This window comes from Sinohyriopsis cumingii, chromosome 7, assembly GCF_028554795.1.
Source record: "Sinohyriopsis cumingii isolate HCF-2022 chromosome 7, ASM2855479v2, whole genome shotgun sequence".
Taxonomy (NCBI): domain Eukaryota; kingdom Metazoa; phylum Mollusca; class Bivalvia; order Unionida; family Unionidae; genus Sinohyriopsis; species Sinohyriopsis cumingii.
In genome coordinates this window covers 138991817-139007959 of record NC_142967.1, presented here as the reverse complement: position 1 = coordinate 139007959, position 16143 = coordinate 138991817, and the positions used below count along the sequence as shown (strand labels likewise).

The window sequence follows — 16143 nt, the reverse complement described above, 5'->3', positions numbered from 1 at the left end:
AAACGCAACTAAATTCAGAATAGCATGGCAATAATTTATTGATCAGAAAAATACTGTTAACTGTGCATATTGAAATCCATATATACCTCATCTAGAAGCTGGGAACCAGAATATGATGTTGCCACTGATGACCAGTCTGAATCATTGTCATAACCGAAATGAGAATCCCCATCCAATGACCTTTCATTTTCACAACCGAAATGGGGATTCCCATCCATTGACCTTTCATTGTCACAACTGAAATGAGGATCCCATCCATTGACATTTCATAGTCACAGCCGAAATGAGAATCCCCATCCATTTCATAAATGTCAGCATCAGAACTAGACCCAGCCTACAAAGATGACGCTAAGATATCAAATTACACGTGTCCATGAAACTATGTCTCCATGAAATAGAGTTCCAGCAGTGAATTGGAATAAATGGATCAAAGGCATCCATGGTTTTTATTATTTCATTTAATCCAGTTAAAAATACCTATTGAATAAATCTGCACAAAATACCTTAAAATTAAAAAGAGAATGACATTTTTGTTGTTGCGCCAGCCTGAGGTGAAAATAGCTGGCATCGGACCGGCGGGCTGGCAGCAATTTCTGATGCTGGCTTCAAACCACGCCCTAAGGTCATTATATGTGTTGTACAAATATACAGCACTAGCGTAGGAGCCAAAAGTACAAGTAATAGAAACAAGATGCGTGTATTGCAGTGCTTTAATCTGAAACAATCTTGAATATAATTTTTTTTTCCAATTCACATCCATCCATTCGAATACGTACACGCTTACACACAATGTAATATAAAAATGTAATATTAATGTCATATTATTAGATATATCATTAGATCAACGCAGCAACTTCGATTGCCAGCACAACGATGTTATGGATGTAATTTCAATAAAAGACTTTCAATAATATACGAATATTTTAAATAGGTATATCAAATTATATATTCTTTTGTCTCATAAGATTTGCCTTGTGTCGGCATATCACTCTTGCACTGATTAGACAAGCCAGAGATCAATATAACGCCATTCATTTTTTTTATATTGTGAAGGGGTATTATTTATACCCCATCCCACCCTCAAAAGATGGTGGTGGAGTATGTTGGAATCAGCTTGTCCGTCCGTCCGTGCGTGACAATTTTCTTTACTTAATACCTCCTGAACCCTTTAAAAATTGTAATACAAATTGGTAAGCTTTCTTAGCACGACTAGATATTCTATTCTGAAAATAGAGGGTAATGTCTGATGAAAATTTTCAATGTTATCCCCATTTTTATTATCAAATATCAGTCCGTCCGTCTCACCGTTTTCCTATTAAAAACGTCAGAGCTCTTTGAGAGGTCTTCCTTGTTATTAGTACGCCTTTGTATTCTGATAAGAGTTTGTCGCTCATGACAAATTCGGCTGTGTCACCTTAGTACTTTTTTGAGCTATCTTGCGAAATTTTGATATTGCATTTACATTTCATATCTTATGATAGACATTCCGTAAGCACTTGCGTACTGACAAATCTAACTGTATGCACATTCAGTTTCCATTGTTATGGCAAAAGTATTACATTAAGGTGGAACGGACACTTGTTGCTTCCCTGTTGGAGATGTAGGGCTCATTTGCTGTTTGTTACCAGGCGACTTGAACATTTTATTCAAAACATTTCTAACTTGATGAGCTGAACTTCTTCGTCTGGGTTTAGCTTCCACTTGCTTCCTCCGTTTTATCTCTCTGTGAAGTTCATGAAAAAATTCAGATATTTCCTCGCCCCCATCGGAAGCGGAAGTTTCATAGAATGCGCATGACATATCCGTAGCTAAGTTTTGTCCTTCCATATAGCTGACCTTTCTTTCGTGGCAGAGGTCAGTTTTATTGCCTACAAGCACACACATTGAATTTGTCTTTTTAATGTCGTCCAGGTTTTGTTTGATATTAGAGATTTCTTCAAAACTCTGTCTATCGCTTATTGCATAAACCATAACGAATCCATCAGCCCATCTCACATGGCCTTCTCTCTGAATTGTCCACTCCTGAAAGAAGAAATATAATCGATTGCAGAACGGTTTATCATATATCGATAATTATGTTTGTTTATCTTGCCCTGTAATCAGAGGAATGGTAATAATTTTTAAGGACACTCCATTTATTTTCAGCCCAGTCTGTTCGTTCGTTCATTGGATTTTAGTCGTTTATCGCATATTGGCATGCACGGCACGTTATTTTGCAAACGTTTGCGCGCTATTTAGTTAATGCACTTGACCGATATTCCTACGCCAGAACAAGCCGCATAAAGTAAAGGCGCCCTCACATGCCTCTGTCTGTCTTCCTTCCACCAAGGCTGTGACCTTTCACTCAAGCGTTGTAATTACATTCATTTCAAATTTAAGATCATTTTCCTACTTTTGTGCGGGCTGGTCCCTAACCTACTGCCAAACATATCAGAGTTAGATCCGAATCTAAATTTCCTAAGTTATGAATTTGCCTACCCTGTGGTAGTTTTTCGTGTACTATGCGTACTTGTAATTTTTCCGAAAGTTTTTTCGAATCGTTTAGGCTTACAGCAGCTGTTGATAATTTTGCAATCTCACTTCGTGTGTCTCATGCCGTGAGACGGTAATGAACTATGAGATATGTAACGTGCAACGTTTGCCAAATGTTTTGATTACTATGGTGTTAAGAAAATATAACTGTAAGTTTATCTTTTGTCCATGATTGTAAGCTGTACTTTAGAAAATGTAAATATTCTACTTGCATAGCTAACATTTGTCGACGACTGTAAGTTGTAAATAGAATGTTTTCATAGCATTTGAGTTCGGAACATTCTAGGATCAGTCTCCTTTACAATTACAAAGTAATTTTCTGTTGGAATGATTCACGTCTATGACAAGTGAAAACGTGTATAAACGGGGATTTATAAACAAATTATTCGTTCCTGTTTTAAGTCAGTCTGTGGGAATCCATTTTATCATAGTTTATAGTTGTGATCAGATGTATTTCGAAGGAAATTATTTACTTAAAAGATTCACTGGAATTACTAAAGTGTTCATTCACTTTTCGACTTACATACACGACTATGAATTATTGTGAACTGGTACAAAAACATTATGGATTGCATAATTGCATTATAACTGGACAGTCAAGACCATTGGAATTCATTCGAAACATCCATATCTTTGGACTTGTGATAGGATTTTAAGATTATTTGGAATTTAATTCACAACAGTGTGGCTCTTGAATATTCACTTTGTATTGTAAAAATTAGATTGTTTGTTGATTTTACTTAAAATTGTCGGTTTCGTTTTCTTTTCGTTACATAGTTCACAAGCTAGATTCGTAACAATGGCATTAGATAGACAGATGGATAGAGTGAAATGTCCCTGAAAGAGCAGACAATAATGTGGTACATGAGGGTATTGCCTGGCAAGCTTGTACAGTCTTTTGAATATTGTCTGGCAAACTCGTACATTCTATTGCTAAACGTTTCTTCATAGAATACAAATGTAAAAACAAATCAATGCGTCATTTGATCTAATAATATAACACAGAACTGAAATAGGTTCGTTGGTAGAGCGTCACATTCGTAATCTAACGGTCACGGGTTCGATACTTGACGGGGTTTAGCGCTCGGCTGTCTCTGTGTGTCATTGGGAAAGTAATTAACTCTCATTTATTCTTGTTTGCGTTGCTGCTTGTATCAGTGCTTTTAATACATTATTGGCTCTCTATCAAACCTAAGAAATGAGAGCTAAGTGCCTTTCCCAAGTAAATAGAGACAGCCGATCCGGGCAAGCCAATGATATGTTGACTCTGCCGTTAAAAACCAACAATCGACCAAACAAGAAATATAACTGCTCCAAACGTTTTAAATGTTGTCCTGAATTATGTCTCCTCCACTGTCTGTATTTTCTCTTTCTGGCCCAAAATCATCCAGCATTTAACGTTTTATATTCTCTGCTAATCTCTAAGACAAATTTGAAATGGTAAAATTTGACATCGGTATTGCAAATATCTTAAATATATTGCATTTAAAATGGTAAACAATTCCTTTATGATGACATTCGTTTTGACTGAATAAAATGTGTGCAAGTGGAAAGTTTGAGTTGTCATTACAAGTGCACTTAAATTTTATGCTTCAATTAATAATACCTTATATATATATATATATATATATATATATATATATATATATATATATATATATATATATATATATATATATATATATATATATATGTATATATATATGTATATATATATATATATATATATATATATATATATATATATATATATATATATATATATATATATATATATATATATATATATATATATATATATATATATATATATATCTGTAGGTCTGGATTTTCCTATAGGCACATCATGTAAACTGCGATAAGAGTCTATGCTTCTGGGCCAAATTTTGGCAACAACATTTTTAATAGGATATTCTGATGAACTTGATTTAATAACGATCCGGAGTATGTAGATACCAAATAAAACAAATGACCGTTATGGCGCAATCATCTTATAATGCCATATGCACAAAGTCCAAGTATCTGACTCGATTTAAAAGCTTCAAATGCATGCATCCTACAGTGTCTCAACCGGCGCCATCTTTCTGACCCAAAATCACATTTAACTCCGCGACATCTCTAAGTAATGCTTCAAAAGTTAGACTGAAATATGGAATCTCGGATGTGGATGGAAGAATCACAAATAATTAAGCACACACAAGCACGTCCTGATAAAGCGATGCTCGGTGATAAAAATGTTTACCTGACCCGCTGTGTCCAGGATTTCCATGTTAACAGATTCCTCATCAATTGTTGTATGATGTTTGTATGTACACTCTGAAATAAGGGTAAGTATTATACAAATGTATCTTTCCAACTGCTTATATAAAACTACATACATACATACATACATACATACATACATACATACATACACACACACACACACACACACACATACATACATACATACATACATACATACATACATACATACATACATACATACATACATACATGCATGCATGCATACATACATACATACTGTTATGTACATATAATTTGTATTATTTGTTGGCTTTCTTCATGGCTGTATGTTATGTATATCTATAGCTTTTATTTGACCTTGTCCAAAATCAAGTTCATCATGTAACATTTATTTTGTAAACTACATAATACATAGCTAAAATTTTCACTATGAGTGTAGATTAAATATTCATATCATTATTAATGCAAATATGTTTACCTGAATTTGAGTTAAAAGAAGGTATAGATTCTGACATTAGAATCTTTTAGAACTGAAAATTCCATTAAGTGACAGTGTTTTCAGAAAATGGTAAATACGACTTAGGTCAAGTAGAAGGGTACATAACCTTGTTTATCTAAAAATATTGCACATTCTTGCCTCAAATATCTGAAGCAGAATCATTATTATTATTATTGTGCTCAGTTGTGATTTGGGTGGATTAATTTTTTAATTATTCATTGGAATTACAATGTACTCAATAATATTCTTGGGCTGATACATTAATCTGGAATTAAAGTGAAGTCAGAAAACAACATATTGGATTATTTTGATACATCAAAATACTGTTAGCACATCCTCACAATTCATGCCACTGGCACTTTCGAGACTCTACACAGATCAACACATTCAATACTGGAATTTAATTGAAACACCACTTTCATTCAGTTAGAACTTCATTAAGTTTGGACTTTTGATCAAACGTTTTGAGTATTTGGGATTAAATTCACAATAATGTAAGCTCTTTTTAATTTTAACTTCGTATTATAGGGAAATAAATTATTTGTTGAATTTTCAGAACTTGACGGATTTCCTATTTTCTGTTACTTTCTTAAGACCCAAGAGTCGTAAAATACATACATACATACATACATACATACATACACACACACACACACAACACATACATACATACATACATACATACATACATACATACATACATACATACATACATACGCACACACTAACATACATACATACATACATACATACATACATACATACATACATACATACATACATACATACATACATGCATGATTGCTTCCTTACTTCCTTACTTTCTTACTTAATTACTAACTTACCTGGCGTTTTTACATATATAAGCGTGGGAAAAACACATCAACGCTAGTGAGGGCAAATGAGGAGCAGAGTTCAAGAAGCACGCTATGTCTTCTTGTCTATACATCTGATTTAAATTTCTCTAACATATACGCAGAGAAAAGATAAACGTTAATTAGGTGTAGTTAAACTAGTTTGTGAGACCGTAATAAAAAGATAATCAGCCCGTTAGATGAATTAATGAGTGGCCCTGGCAATGATAGCAACTTGTTTTGAATACTATAAAAATAAACACTCTGGGCTTTAAAAGAAGGACATTGGCCATTGTGGCAAGAGCACTGTAAAAAACATACCTAGGGTTGGGTCATATTCCCAGATGAAACGTCGTGTCAGGAATCGAACAACCAGGGCTGAAACGAATGAAAGAAAATTTGAAAATCAGTATCATAAATGAGAAGGTTACACTATTTCTTCTTAAGATCATAACTTAGATTTGCAGAAAATCTCGTTGGTTTTGTGTAAGAAACATTAATCATAAATAAAATGCACAGTTGATGCAATACCTGCCTCGGGTACCATAGTTTTGGATGTATGAAGTGTGAGCGTACGTATATAAGTGGAGTTGAGGGTTGACCACTCAAACCTGAACTCTTTGGATCAAATTGACAATCAAGCACATTATTTTCCCCCTTGACAACTGACTAAAGTAGGCTTAAAAATTTGCAAGATCATCATCGTCGTCTTTGTCGTCGTCACCATCATCATCGTTGACAATAACAAGAACAATAACAACAATGACTGCAACAACAAAATCTTTCATGGACTTGCGTTGCCCATTTAAATATTATATAATTTACTCCTCTGTTATTCCTGAGATAGCTGCTCGTGTAGTTTATGTAACAAAATTTATTTCGACTTTGTGATGCTGTTAATATCAATCAGCATTTAGAATATTGAGAGGATCGTGTACATCAATGGATCCATGGCATCGAACTGTTCTCGATTTTCTCAAACATAAAGTAACACTCTTATCACAGGCTGGTAAAATGGAGACAGTCTGATTTTGAACTGATCTACTACAATGCGTCACATTTTTCCCATAGGGAATCTAACCTCCGTATAACATTAAAAATACTAGCCCGCACAAATTTCAATTTTGTACAAATAGCAGTACTTATATGTATCATTGACTCAATATATATTGGAAAAGCTGAGCCTCTCTCTTTATATATATATATATATATATATATATATATATATATATATATATATATATATATATATATATATATATATATATATATATATATATATATATATATATATATATATATATTGAAATAGCCGAGATGGTTTCAATATATAATGTAATAGCTGAACCTGTTTTTGCACTACAAGCCAGTAGCAATATTATTGATGTTCAGAACTTTAGTTTCAGCATTATAAGAAATCTTAAAGTGAAAACTCCATGTTAATACGATCATCCATTCAGGGGCAGTATCAATAACAAAATTTGCAAGATGTCTGCCGTAGGGGCCATATTGGCTATACGAGCAGCAGCATTTTCCTTTAGATCCAATTAGACCAAGGGATGAATGAGTGTAAATTTACAAGACAATCCTTCAAGTAGTTTACGAATAGTAGTGGTAACAAACTTGTGCTAACGAACGTACGGACAGACGTCGGACGATGGACAAGAAGCCATCCCATAAGCCCTTCTGGTCTATGCGCAATAGAGCTATAAAAATACTATTTATCCTATATTTCCGTCTCTCTAAACATTTTATCTAGGCGTGCGTTATCGCCCCCATTCTCTTATATGACAAGACATGGCAAACGGTTGTTTTAACAAAAATGTGTATCTGTGCTATCATGCAGAGACATCCAGCTGATCTTTTTCAGCTAGAAGTTGTTGTGAGTTAATAGATTTTCAAATTAAGGAGACAACTGTTTGGCGTAGATCCTATCCTTCGTTCTCGAAACTGATCATCGATGGTATCATGTACATTGTATTTGATGCTTAAAGGTTGGATATGGTGAGCAAAGCAATATATGCTATTGTACCATACATAAAGCTAGAAAACATGTTTACCACTCTTGGCTCTAATAACATAAATAAATTCAATCTCGATTCACAAACATAAAGTCACACTCCTCTATTAGCACAGGATCGTAAAATGAAAACTATCTGATTTTGAACTGATCCACTGCAATGCGTCAAATTTTCCCGAATGGGTATCTAACCTCTGTATAACCAAAAAATATAATAACCCCGTCCAATATAAATTTTGTGCAAATAGCAGGATTTATATGTATGATTGACTCAATATATATATATATATATATATATATATATATATATATATATATATATATATATATATATATATATATATATATTGCAATATCTGAATTTGACTCTCTCTCCCTCTCTCTCTCTCTCTCTCTCTCTGAGTTTGTCTCAATATGTATTGCAATAGCCGAGTTATCTCATTACATATTACAATAGCTGAGTTTGTCTCAATATTATTCCAATAGCTGAATTTGTCTCAATATTTATTGCAATAACTGAGTTTGTCTCAATATTTATTGCAATAGCTGAGTTATCTCATTATATATTGCAATAGCTGAGATTGTCCTTGCACTACAAGCCACTGACAATATTACTGGTGTTAAGGACTTTCGATTCAGTAAAATAGTCTAGGCCATGTAGAGCTAAGATAACCTCAGATAAATACCTCCCCTTAATCGATAGAAAAAATGCGAGTGACAAGAAACACAAAACTACTCAAATGCTTGGTGCATGATTTATTACACTATATGTGCCATTGTCACTAATTATTACAAATCAGAATATTTTACTGACTTTAATGTTTGGTTCATTTGAAATTCTCCCTCTAAAGTGAAAATTATTTAAGTTTCAAAGTTCGTAATCGATAATTAAAACCAGTATAGTGTTATGATTAATAAACTAAATAATAACCAAATGAGCAATTTCGGGGGTATTTTAATGTAGATTTGTAAACTGACACGTATGCTTTGTAGATATCGAAAGACACAGATGAAACATATGAAGCAGTACATATAAGTTACTGCCCTTTTGCCATGCAAAAACCTGTTCTAATATGTAAGGATAACATAACAAGTTTTCAGAAAGAAAACTTGTGTCCTTACAGGACTGCCGCTGTACAGTCGAAAAGAATTTCCATGAATTTAAGATAAGAGCAATTATTTCTTTTAACTTTTGAGTGTTGAAACCATTTCTGATATTTTTTTAGCAATAACAAGATTTTCAAATTAGCTGGACATCATAGGTCTTCTAGTGAAACTCCCACGTCACTATGACTTTCTGTTCAAGTAGTGTTGTGATAACATTTTCAAGACGGCTGGCGCGGCGGACATGATAGATGTCAGATTTGTTTGCTACCATATCAGCACCATAAGACATATTTAAGTGAAAACTCCATGTTAATACGACCATCCATTGAGGAGGAATAATGATAAGAAACATTTCAAGATATCTGCCGTGGTCGCCATATTGCCTGTCGGATCGGCTCTAGTTTTTTCATTGAGGAAAAACTAGAGACCATAAGAAGTCTCTTAGTGAAAAACACATGCTGCTATGGCTGACCATACATTCAGGAGAAGTCGCGATAACAAACGCGATAACAATCGCGACATCATAAGGAGACATTAAATGAAAACCCAATGTTGATAACACCATTCATTCAGGAGGAGACGTGGTAAAACGATTTTCAAGATAGCCTCTGTGGCGGCCATATTTGATATCCGAGCAGCAGCATTTTCATTTATAACCAATTAGACCAAGGAATGAATATGTGTGTAAAGTTTCAAGGCGATCCTCCAAGTACTTGAAGAGTAGTAGTGATTACAAACTTGAGTTAATGGACGTGCGGACGGACGTCAAACGATGGACAAAAGCCCATTACATAAGATCTTTTGGTCTATGTGCAATAAAGCTTTAAAAATAATATTCTTCCTATATCACCGTCTCTTGAAACAGTTTTTCTAGGCCTGCGTTATCGGTCCCTCTCTCATACGACAATGCACTGCAAACGATTGTTTTAACAAGAACTGCATCAATGCTATCATGCAGAGATATAAAGCTGATCCTTTTCCAAATTACCTGCTTACCGCTAGAAGTTTTTGTTAAGTTAATAGCTTTTCAAATTTAGGAGACAACTGTTTGATGTACATCGTATCCTTTGTTCTCGAAACTGATAACATCATGAACAGTGTAATAGATGCTCAAAGGTTAGATACGGTGAGCAAAGCAATATATGATATTGTAACAGATACTGTCAAGAACTTCGGGTTAAGAAGAAACAGTGTGAATATATATATATATATATATATATATATATATATATATATATATATATATATATTCGGAATACTGACAGATAAATAGACAGACAAACAGATTATTTAAATAAATGAATGTTGACAAGCTGGTAGGCAGGTTGGTAGATTAGGAATGTAGGTACTGTGGAAATATGTAGATCAGTAAATAGGACTATGTAGGTATCGGCGAAAGAATTTCCTGGTTAAATGACCCGAATAAGATACAGTTCTTTAGGAATCATGTCAGAAGAATTTATCTTCGCTAAATTTAAATTTTAAAAAAAATGACTACCACCTTTAAAAACGTTTAAAACAGATCAGATATCTTTCTTTGATCAGCACACTTTTTCTTTACCTTCCCAAACATATTCCGAAGGCTATGTTCAATTTTCTTCATTAGCCATGTAACCCTGAAACGTTTATGTACCCCATTGTAAATGGGCGGACATTATGTCCTGAGCAAAACAAAAAAAAAAAAAAAAAGAAAAGAAAACAACGAATTAGGAACCAAAAGCGAATGATAAACGATATATGCAAAATTCTGCTTGTCATAAGTAACCATCACCGGACCGTAAACGACAAACGATGAAAGATAAACCATAAACAATTTTGCTTCTGCTGGAGTTAAGTCCTGTGTGTAGGCTTTCAAAAACGTTAGCATATGTATTTTCAAAGAAAATGTGCGCATAAGCAGATGAGAATGGATTTTAACTATTAGATCTTTTACGCTCTCAAATTGAGCTAGATTATCCTCCACGAGAAACTGATGGGGTGCTGGGCTTCCACGTCGCATTTCCTTTAAGCTGTTAAATTTAATGTCATGCACTACTACTCCCTGTTGGATGTTATCATCCTTTATCTAACAGTCGATTCACACCCTGAATCTTGTAAACTATCAATCTCTAAATCCGATCATCACATATATGATCGCTTGGTGTAAGAGGATCAAGACGATGTTAGGTGAATGTAGCACACTGAGCAGCGTTAATTCCTGACAGTCTAAGCACCCTGACCAATAGCATTTCCTGTCGTCCTTAGCACTTTGACCAATAGCATTTCCTGTCGTCCTTAGCACCTTGACCAATAGCATTTCCTGTCGTCCTTAGCACCTTGACCAATAGCATTTCCAGACAATCTAAGTGCCCCGACCAATAGCATTTCCCATCAACCTAAGCACCTTGACCAATAGCATTTCCAGTCAATCTATGTGTCCCGACGAATAGCATTTCCCTTCAACCTTAGCACCTTGACCAATAGCATTTCCAGTACATTTAAGTGGCCAGACCAACAGCATTTCCCATCAACCTCAACACCTTGACCAATAGCCATTCCAGTCAATTTAAGCACACTGGCCAATAGCATTTCCTGTCAATCTCTTGTTCACTTTCATTCGGAGAAGCACGTTTATTTCTACAGAAGCAAATAAAGGAGTCTAAAATTTTCACACGAAATAAAATCTTTACTCATTGACGTACTGATGCAAACGAATTTATGACCTTAAATCTCATTTTTGGTACGTGTTGACTGGCAACTTAATTTCACTCACTGCGATGTTGGGCAGGCGTTAAATCCGATGTAAATATGGACGTTGATGTGTTGGAAGTGGTATAGTTCCATATTTTGACCCGACATTTATTAATTAAAGCGTGCAAGTAGCATCGATTCCAGTCATGATCTGCCTGACTTTGATGTTCTAGTATGGATGTTCTGTGATCAGGAAACGTGGGGAATGTCTTTGAATTAGGCTTTTAATCTATATCAGTGGTTCCCAAAGTGGTCGGTACCACCCCCTTGGGGGCGGTTGGATTACCGAGGTGGCGCTAATGCTGGATAATGTTTTGTACGGGGCAAGGTAGGAGGGGCGCTGAAGACAACCATGGGGGCGGTGGCCCGAAAAAGATCGGGAACCACTGATCTATATGTTTCAATAATATTCATGCATTGGTTCCTCAACCAGTGCTGAAAACATTTTTAAGTTTCAATTGTAATCAACGTGAACTGTTACCATAGTGATTTATTTAAATGTAATTAATACAACAATGGAATAATGTACAGGCCATACGTAAGCCATTGTATATGCATTCTGAACACTGTTGAATCAAATGTTTTCCCATGAGCAGATAAGGCGGACCTTGTGTTGAATGAAATTTATGATACGCGCTAGATTGTGTGCATGGAGAGGAAGCTCTCTGTGCAATGTAGTTAAAGACAGATTTCAGTAGTAGCAAGTACATATGATTTTAGCTTATACGCGTTATAATCATCACCTGCAGTAGTAGTGGTAGTATTAGTTGCAGCAGTAGTCGTAGCAGCAGCTGTACTAAAATCATTAGCGGTAGCTCAGTAGTTGGTGTGCCAGACTCGCAAAGAGTTCGATTGCCCACACAGGGAAGAGACGGCTGACGTTATGTGTCTGGGCAAGTCAATTTAGTCCAATTAACTCGTTGACGTGTTGTTAAATACCAGACATAAACCAAAAGAATCCTATTTTTTAAAATAAATCTGTCACCCATTATCTCTAACGAATCATACATCAAATGCGCAACAATGCATTACGCAATTAGGAGATACCAGGGATATACCGATGCAATGGAGAGAGAGAGAGAGATGCTATCGAACTTTTGTCAGTACACATGCAATACAATTTTGGAAACAATGTAAGTAAAAGAGAATATTTGCATATTGCAAGTAGTTTATTGAATAATAAATATGCTGTTTCAATAGTAGTTAATTTTCATTTTATTTTTTTCTTATTTAGGGGCCCCGAGTGGCCGAGTGGTCTAAAGCGCTCTTCGTTACGGATCACTGCCATCTCACCTCTGTCTGCGGCGGTTCGAGTCTAAGATTCAGCCAATGTGGGTATGTGAGAAAGCTTGCCAGTAGCTTCTCGAGGGTCGGTGGTTCTTTCCGGGGCTTTCCCGGGTTCTTCCTCCACCATTAATACTGGCCGCCATGTATAGCCTATCGTGTGCTGAAAAATGGCGTTAAACCCCACAACAACAACAACAACAACAAATTTTCTTATTTATGTCACGTTTTAAGCTTAGATCACCATTCAGAGCTGTTTGTTTCCAGTATTATCACATTACGTGTACATACAAGCATTATGACTCTCATTTGTTGTATATTTATATGCTGGCCAGATGTATTGGGTTCCCATCAAATACACGTTTATTGTACTTACATCGTGATAGCTAGCTCATCGTATACAGATGTATTGTATTTTGAGAGTGTCCACACATCGACTACATGTTTACTGGACATAGAGAATGATCCGCCATCGAATACAGGTTTATTGCATGCAGCTAATGATCGGCTATAGAATACAGGTTTATTGCATGTAGCTAATGATCGGCTATCGAATACATGTTTATTGAATGTAGCTAATGATCGGCTCTCGAATACAGGTTTATTGAATGTAGCTAATAATCGGCTATTGAATACAGGTTTATTGCATGTAGCTAATGATCGGCTATCGAATACAGGTTTATTGCATGTAGCTAATGATCGACTGTCGAATATAGGTTTATTGCATATAGCTAATGATCGGCTATCGAATACAGGTTTATTGAATGTAGCTAATGATCGGCTATTGAATACAGGTTTATTGAATGTAGCTAATGATCGGCTTTCGAATACATGTTTATTGCATATAGCTAATGATCGGCTATTGAATATAGGTTTATTGCAAAAAGCTAATGATCTGCTATCGAATACAGGTTTATTAAATGTAGCTAATGATCGGCTATTGAATACAGGTTTATTGCATGTAGCTAATTATCGGCTACCGAATACATGTTTGTTGCACATATAGGATGATCATCTATCGAATGCAGTTATATTAATGTACGATGAGAAAGATTAGACAGCGAATACATGTTGTATTTATTTTGATTCTATTTGCTTTTTCAACAGGTGTAGCTTATAAACACAGTTAAGCATAAGCTTTAAATATTTATGAAATCAACGTTAATATAATTGTTACAAAACGACATTGTGTCTGGAAAGTTTATCCGACCTGTTCGCTTCGGTCGTTTTATAAAACGGATAGTGGGAAAATATGTCTACAACTTGACTGTGATCATGAAAGAAAAATCGTACAGGTACTTACCGGATTTACCTACTCCTGCTTTTCCAAGGACTACTATTTTGCTGTCAGATCCCTTCTTGCCGGTTGAGGACATCGTCAATGTTGATGAACGAAATAAATAAGTAAAACGAAAACGAAATCCAATACAATACGAACACACATACACTCCAGCTATACCCACTCCATTACTTTATGCCCGACATGTATTACACAAAATTCAGATATAGGGAACTTCCGTCACTGCATCCACTTTTTATCTGCTATGAATTTAAAGGATTCGAAAAATATATTTCACATCTATAACATATTCGGTTGCAGGTGACATGCATGTATGTGACCACTAGCAAACACTATCAATTACTAGTACTTTTCCTTACATCGATAAATAAAATCATCAGAACTATATTTAGACTAGTCCTATCAATAGCAAGATTTTCAAAACTCCTTTCCTTTGCAATTTTCCATAAATGTTAAACTTATAATAGGGCTTTTGTATGTAACTAAAAACAATCCAGTGCGACGCGATCAGTTGACCCAACAGTTTACATCCCGGAATCAAGTTAAACGTACTCGAAACATTAGTTCAGCTGCTAATGAAGTCAACAGAAGTGTAGCGGTTCACAGTGCGTGCCATACTGAACACACAAAACATCTTTTCTTCATTCAGATCTACAGAGATAAGTTCATAGGTTTTTAGAGTGTCCATTACCTCCAGCTTTACCGAACGCTCTGCTGTGTTTCGTATCATTACACACATATTAAACAAGGCCCCGTCTCACTAGCTGTGAATCGCTCTCGCAGTGGGGGCGACTTATCTCTCAAACTTCACTACAAGCTGTCATGATGTGTTCTAAAAAGAATTAAAACTGTGATAAATTTACTACAAGGAAACCTATGAAGTTTGGGACTTGGTTACAGGGTCATGCGTGTATCACCGCACTTTAACTCAACAACGGTCCCGTCTCTGTTTCTCGTTATCTTCTTTTAACAGGTTGTTCGAAGTCGGACACCGAATCAAAGCTCTCGTACAAAGTTGTCAGCAGGCGAAGATAAATCCCTCTACAGAACCTTAGCGAAGATCAACTTTATCCTCGAACAATGCCGAGAAGTCACACATTATGAAACTCAGAGAGACATATATCTCAGAGATGGAATAAATATTTACTTGGCGTCATTCTGTTAATACAGAACACTCGGGACTTGATTATGTCTTATCGATTGTATTCCATATATCAACAAAAGCATCAACAACTTTTAAATATATAACTTTCTTTCATTGTACCTAAAAGCAATAAATTGAATTTCCTTTTTAGCGGGGAGCTTTCCACGCACAGATAACCGCCTCCAAACCAACGTATATTATTATCCACCTACCTATTAATATACCTGCCAGTCTACCTACCTATCAACATGTGTTTATACCTATGCAGTGTATCGGTGAAATAGACTAATCAGAAGACGGGTTATATATCGTCAAACATCCATACGCACCGACCAGTAGTATTAGGAACGGGTCTACTTGGAACATGTACGCTTACACTGTAGTGTAACCTTTTTTTGCCAGAGACAGTTCTATGTCATATGTCAT

The 16143-nt window shown here is 35.4% G+C and overlaps 1 protein-coding gene across 1 annotated transcript; it reads right to left on the bottom strand.

Annotated features, from left to right (window-relative positions):
- Window positions 1-696: 696 nt before the first annotated feature.
- On the bottom strand, window positions 697-15893 carry LOC149796236 (ras-related and estrogen-regulated growth inhibitor-like). Its single transcript, XM_089966192.1, has 4 exons — window positions 14577-15893; window positions 6454-6510; window positions 4775-4848; window positions 697-2022 (listed from the first exon to the last, which is right to left on the bottom strand). The coding sequence occupies exons 1-4, from the start codon at window positions 14647-14649 to the stop codon at window positions 1561-1563; spliced, it is 666 nt and encodes a 221-aa protein (XP_089822318.1). The 5' UTR covers window positions 14650-15893; the 3' UTR covers window positions 697-1560.
- Window positions 15894-16143: the final 250 nt, after the last annotated feature.

Coding starts and splice junctions, on each gene's coding strand:
- LOC149796236 (XM_089966192.1), bottom strand. CDS start 14,649: ATGTCCTCAACCGGCAAGAAGGGATCTGACAGCAAAATAGTAGTCCTT. Junction 6,511..14,576: donor AGCAGGAGTAGGTAAATCCG/GTAAGTACCTGT, acceptor CATTCGTTTCAG/CCCTGGTTGTTCGATTCCTG. Junction 4,849..6,453: donor GGAATATGACCCAACCCTAG/GTATGTTTTTTA, acceptor CCCTTATTTCAG/AGTGTACATACAAACATCAT.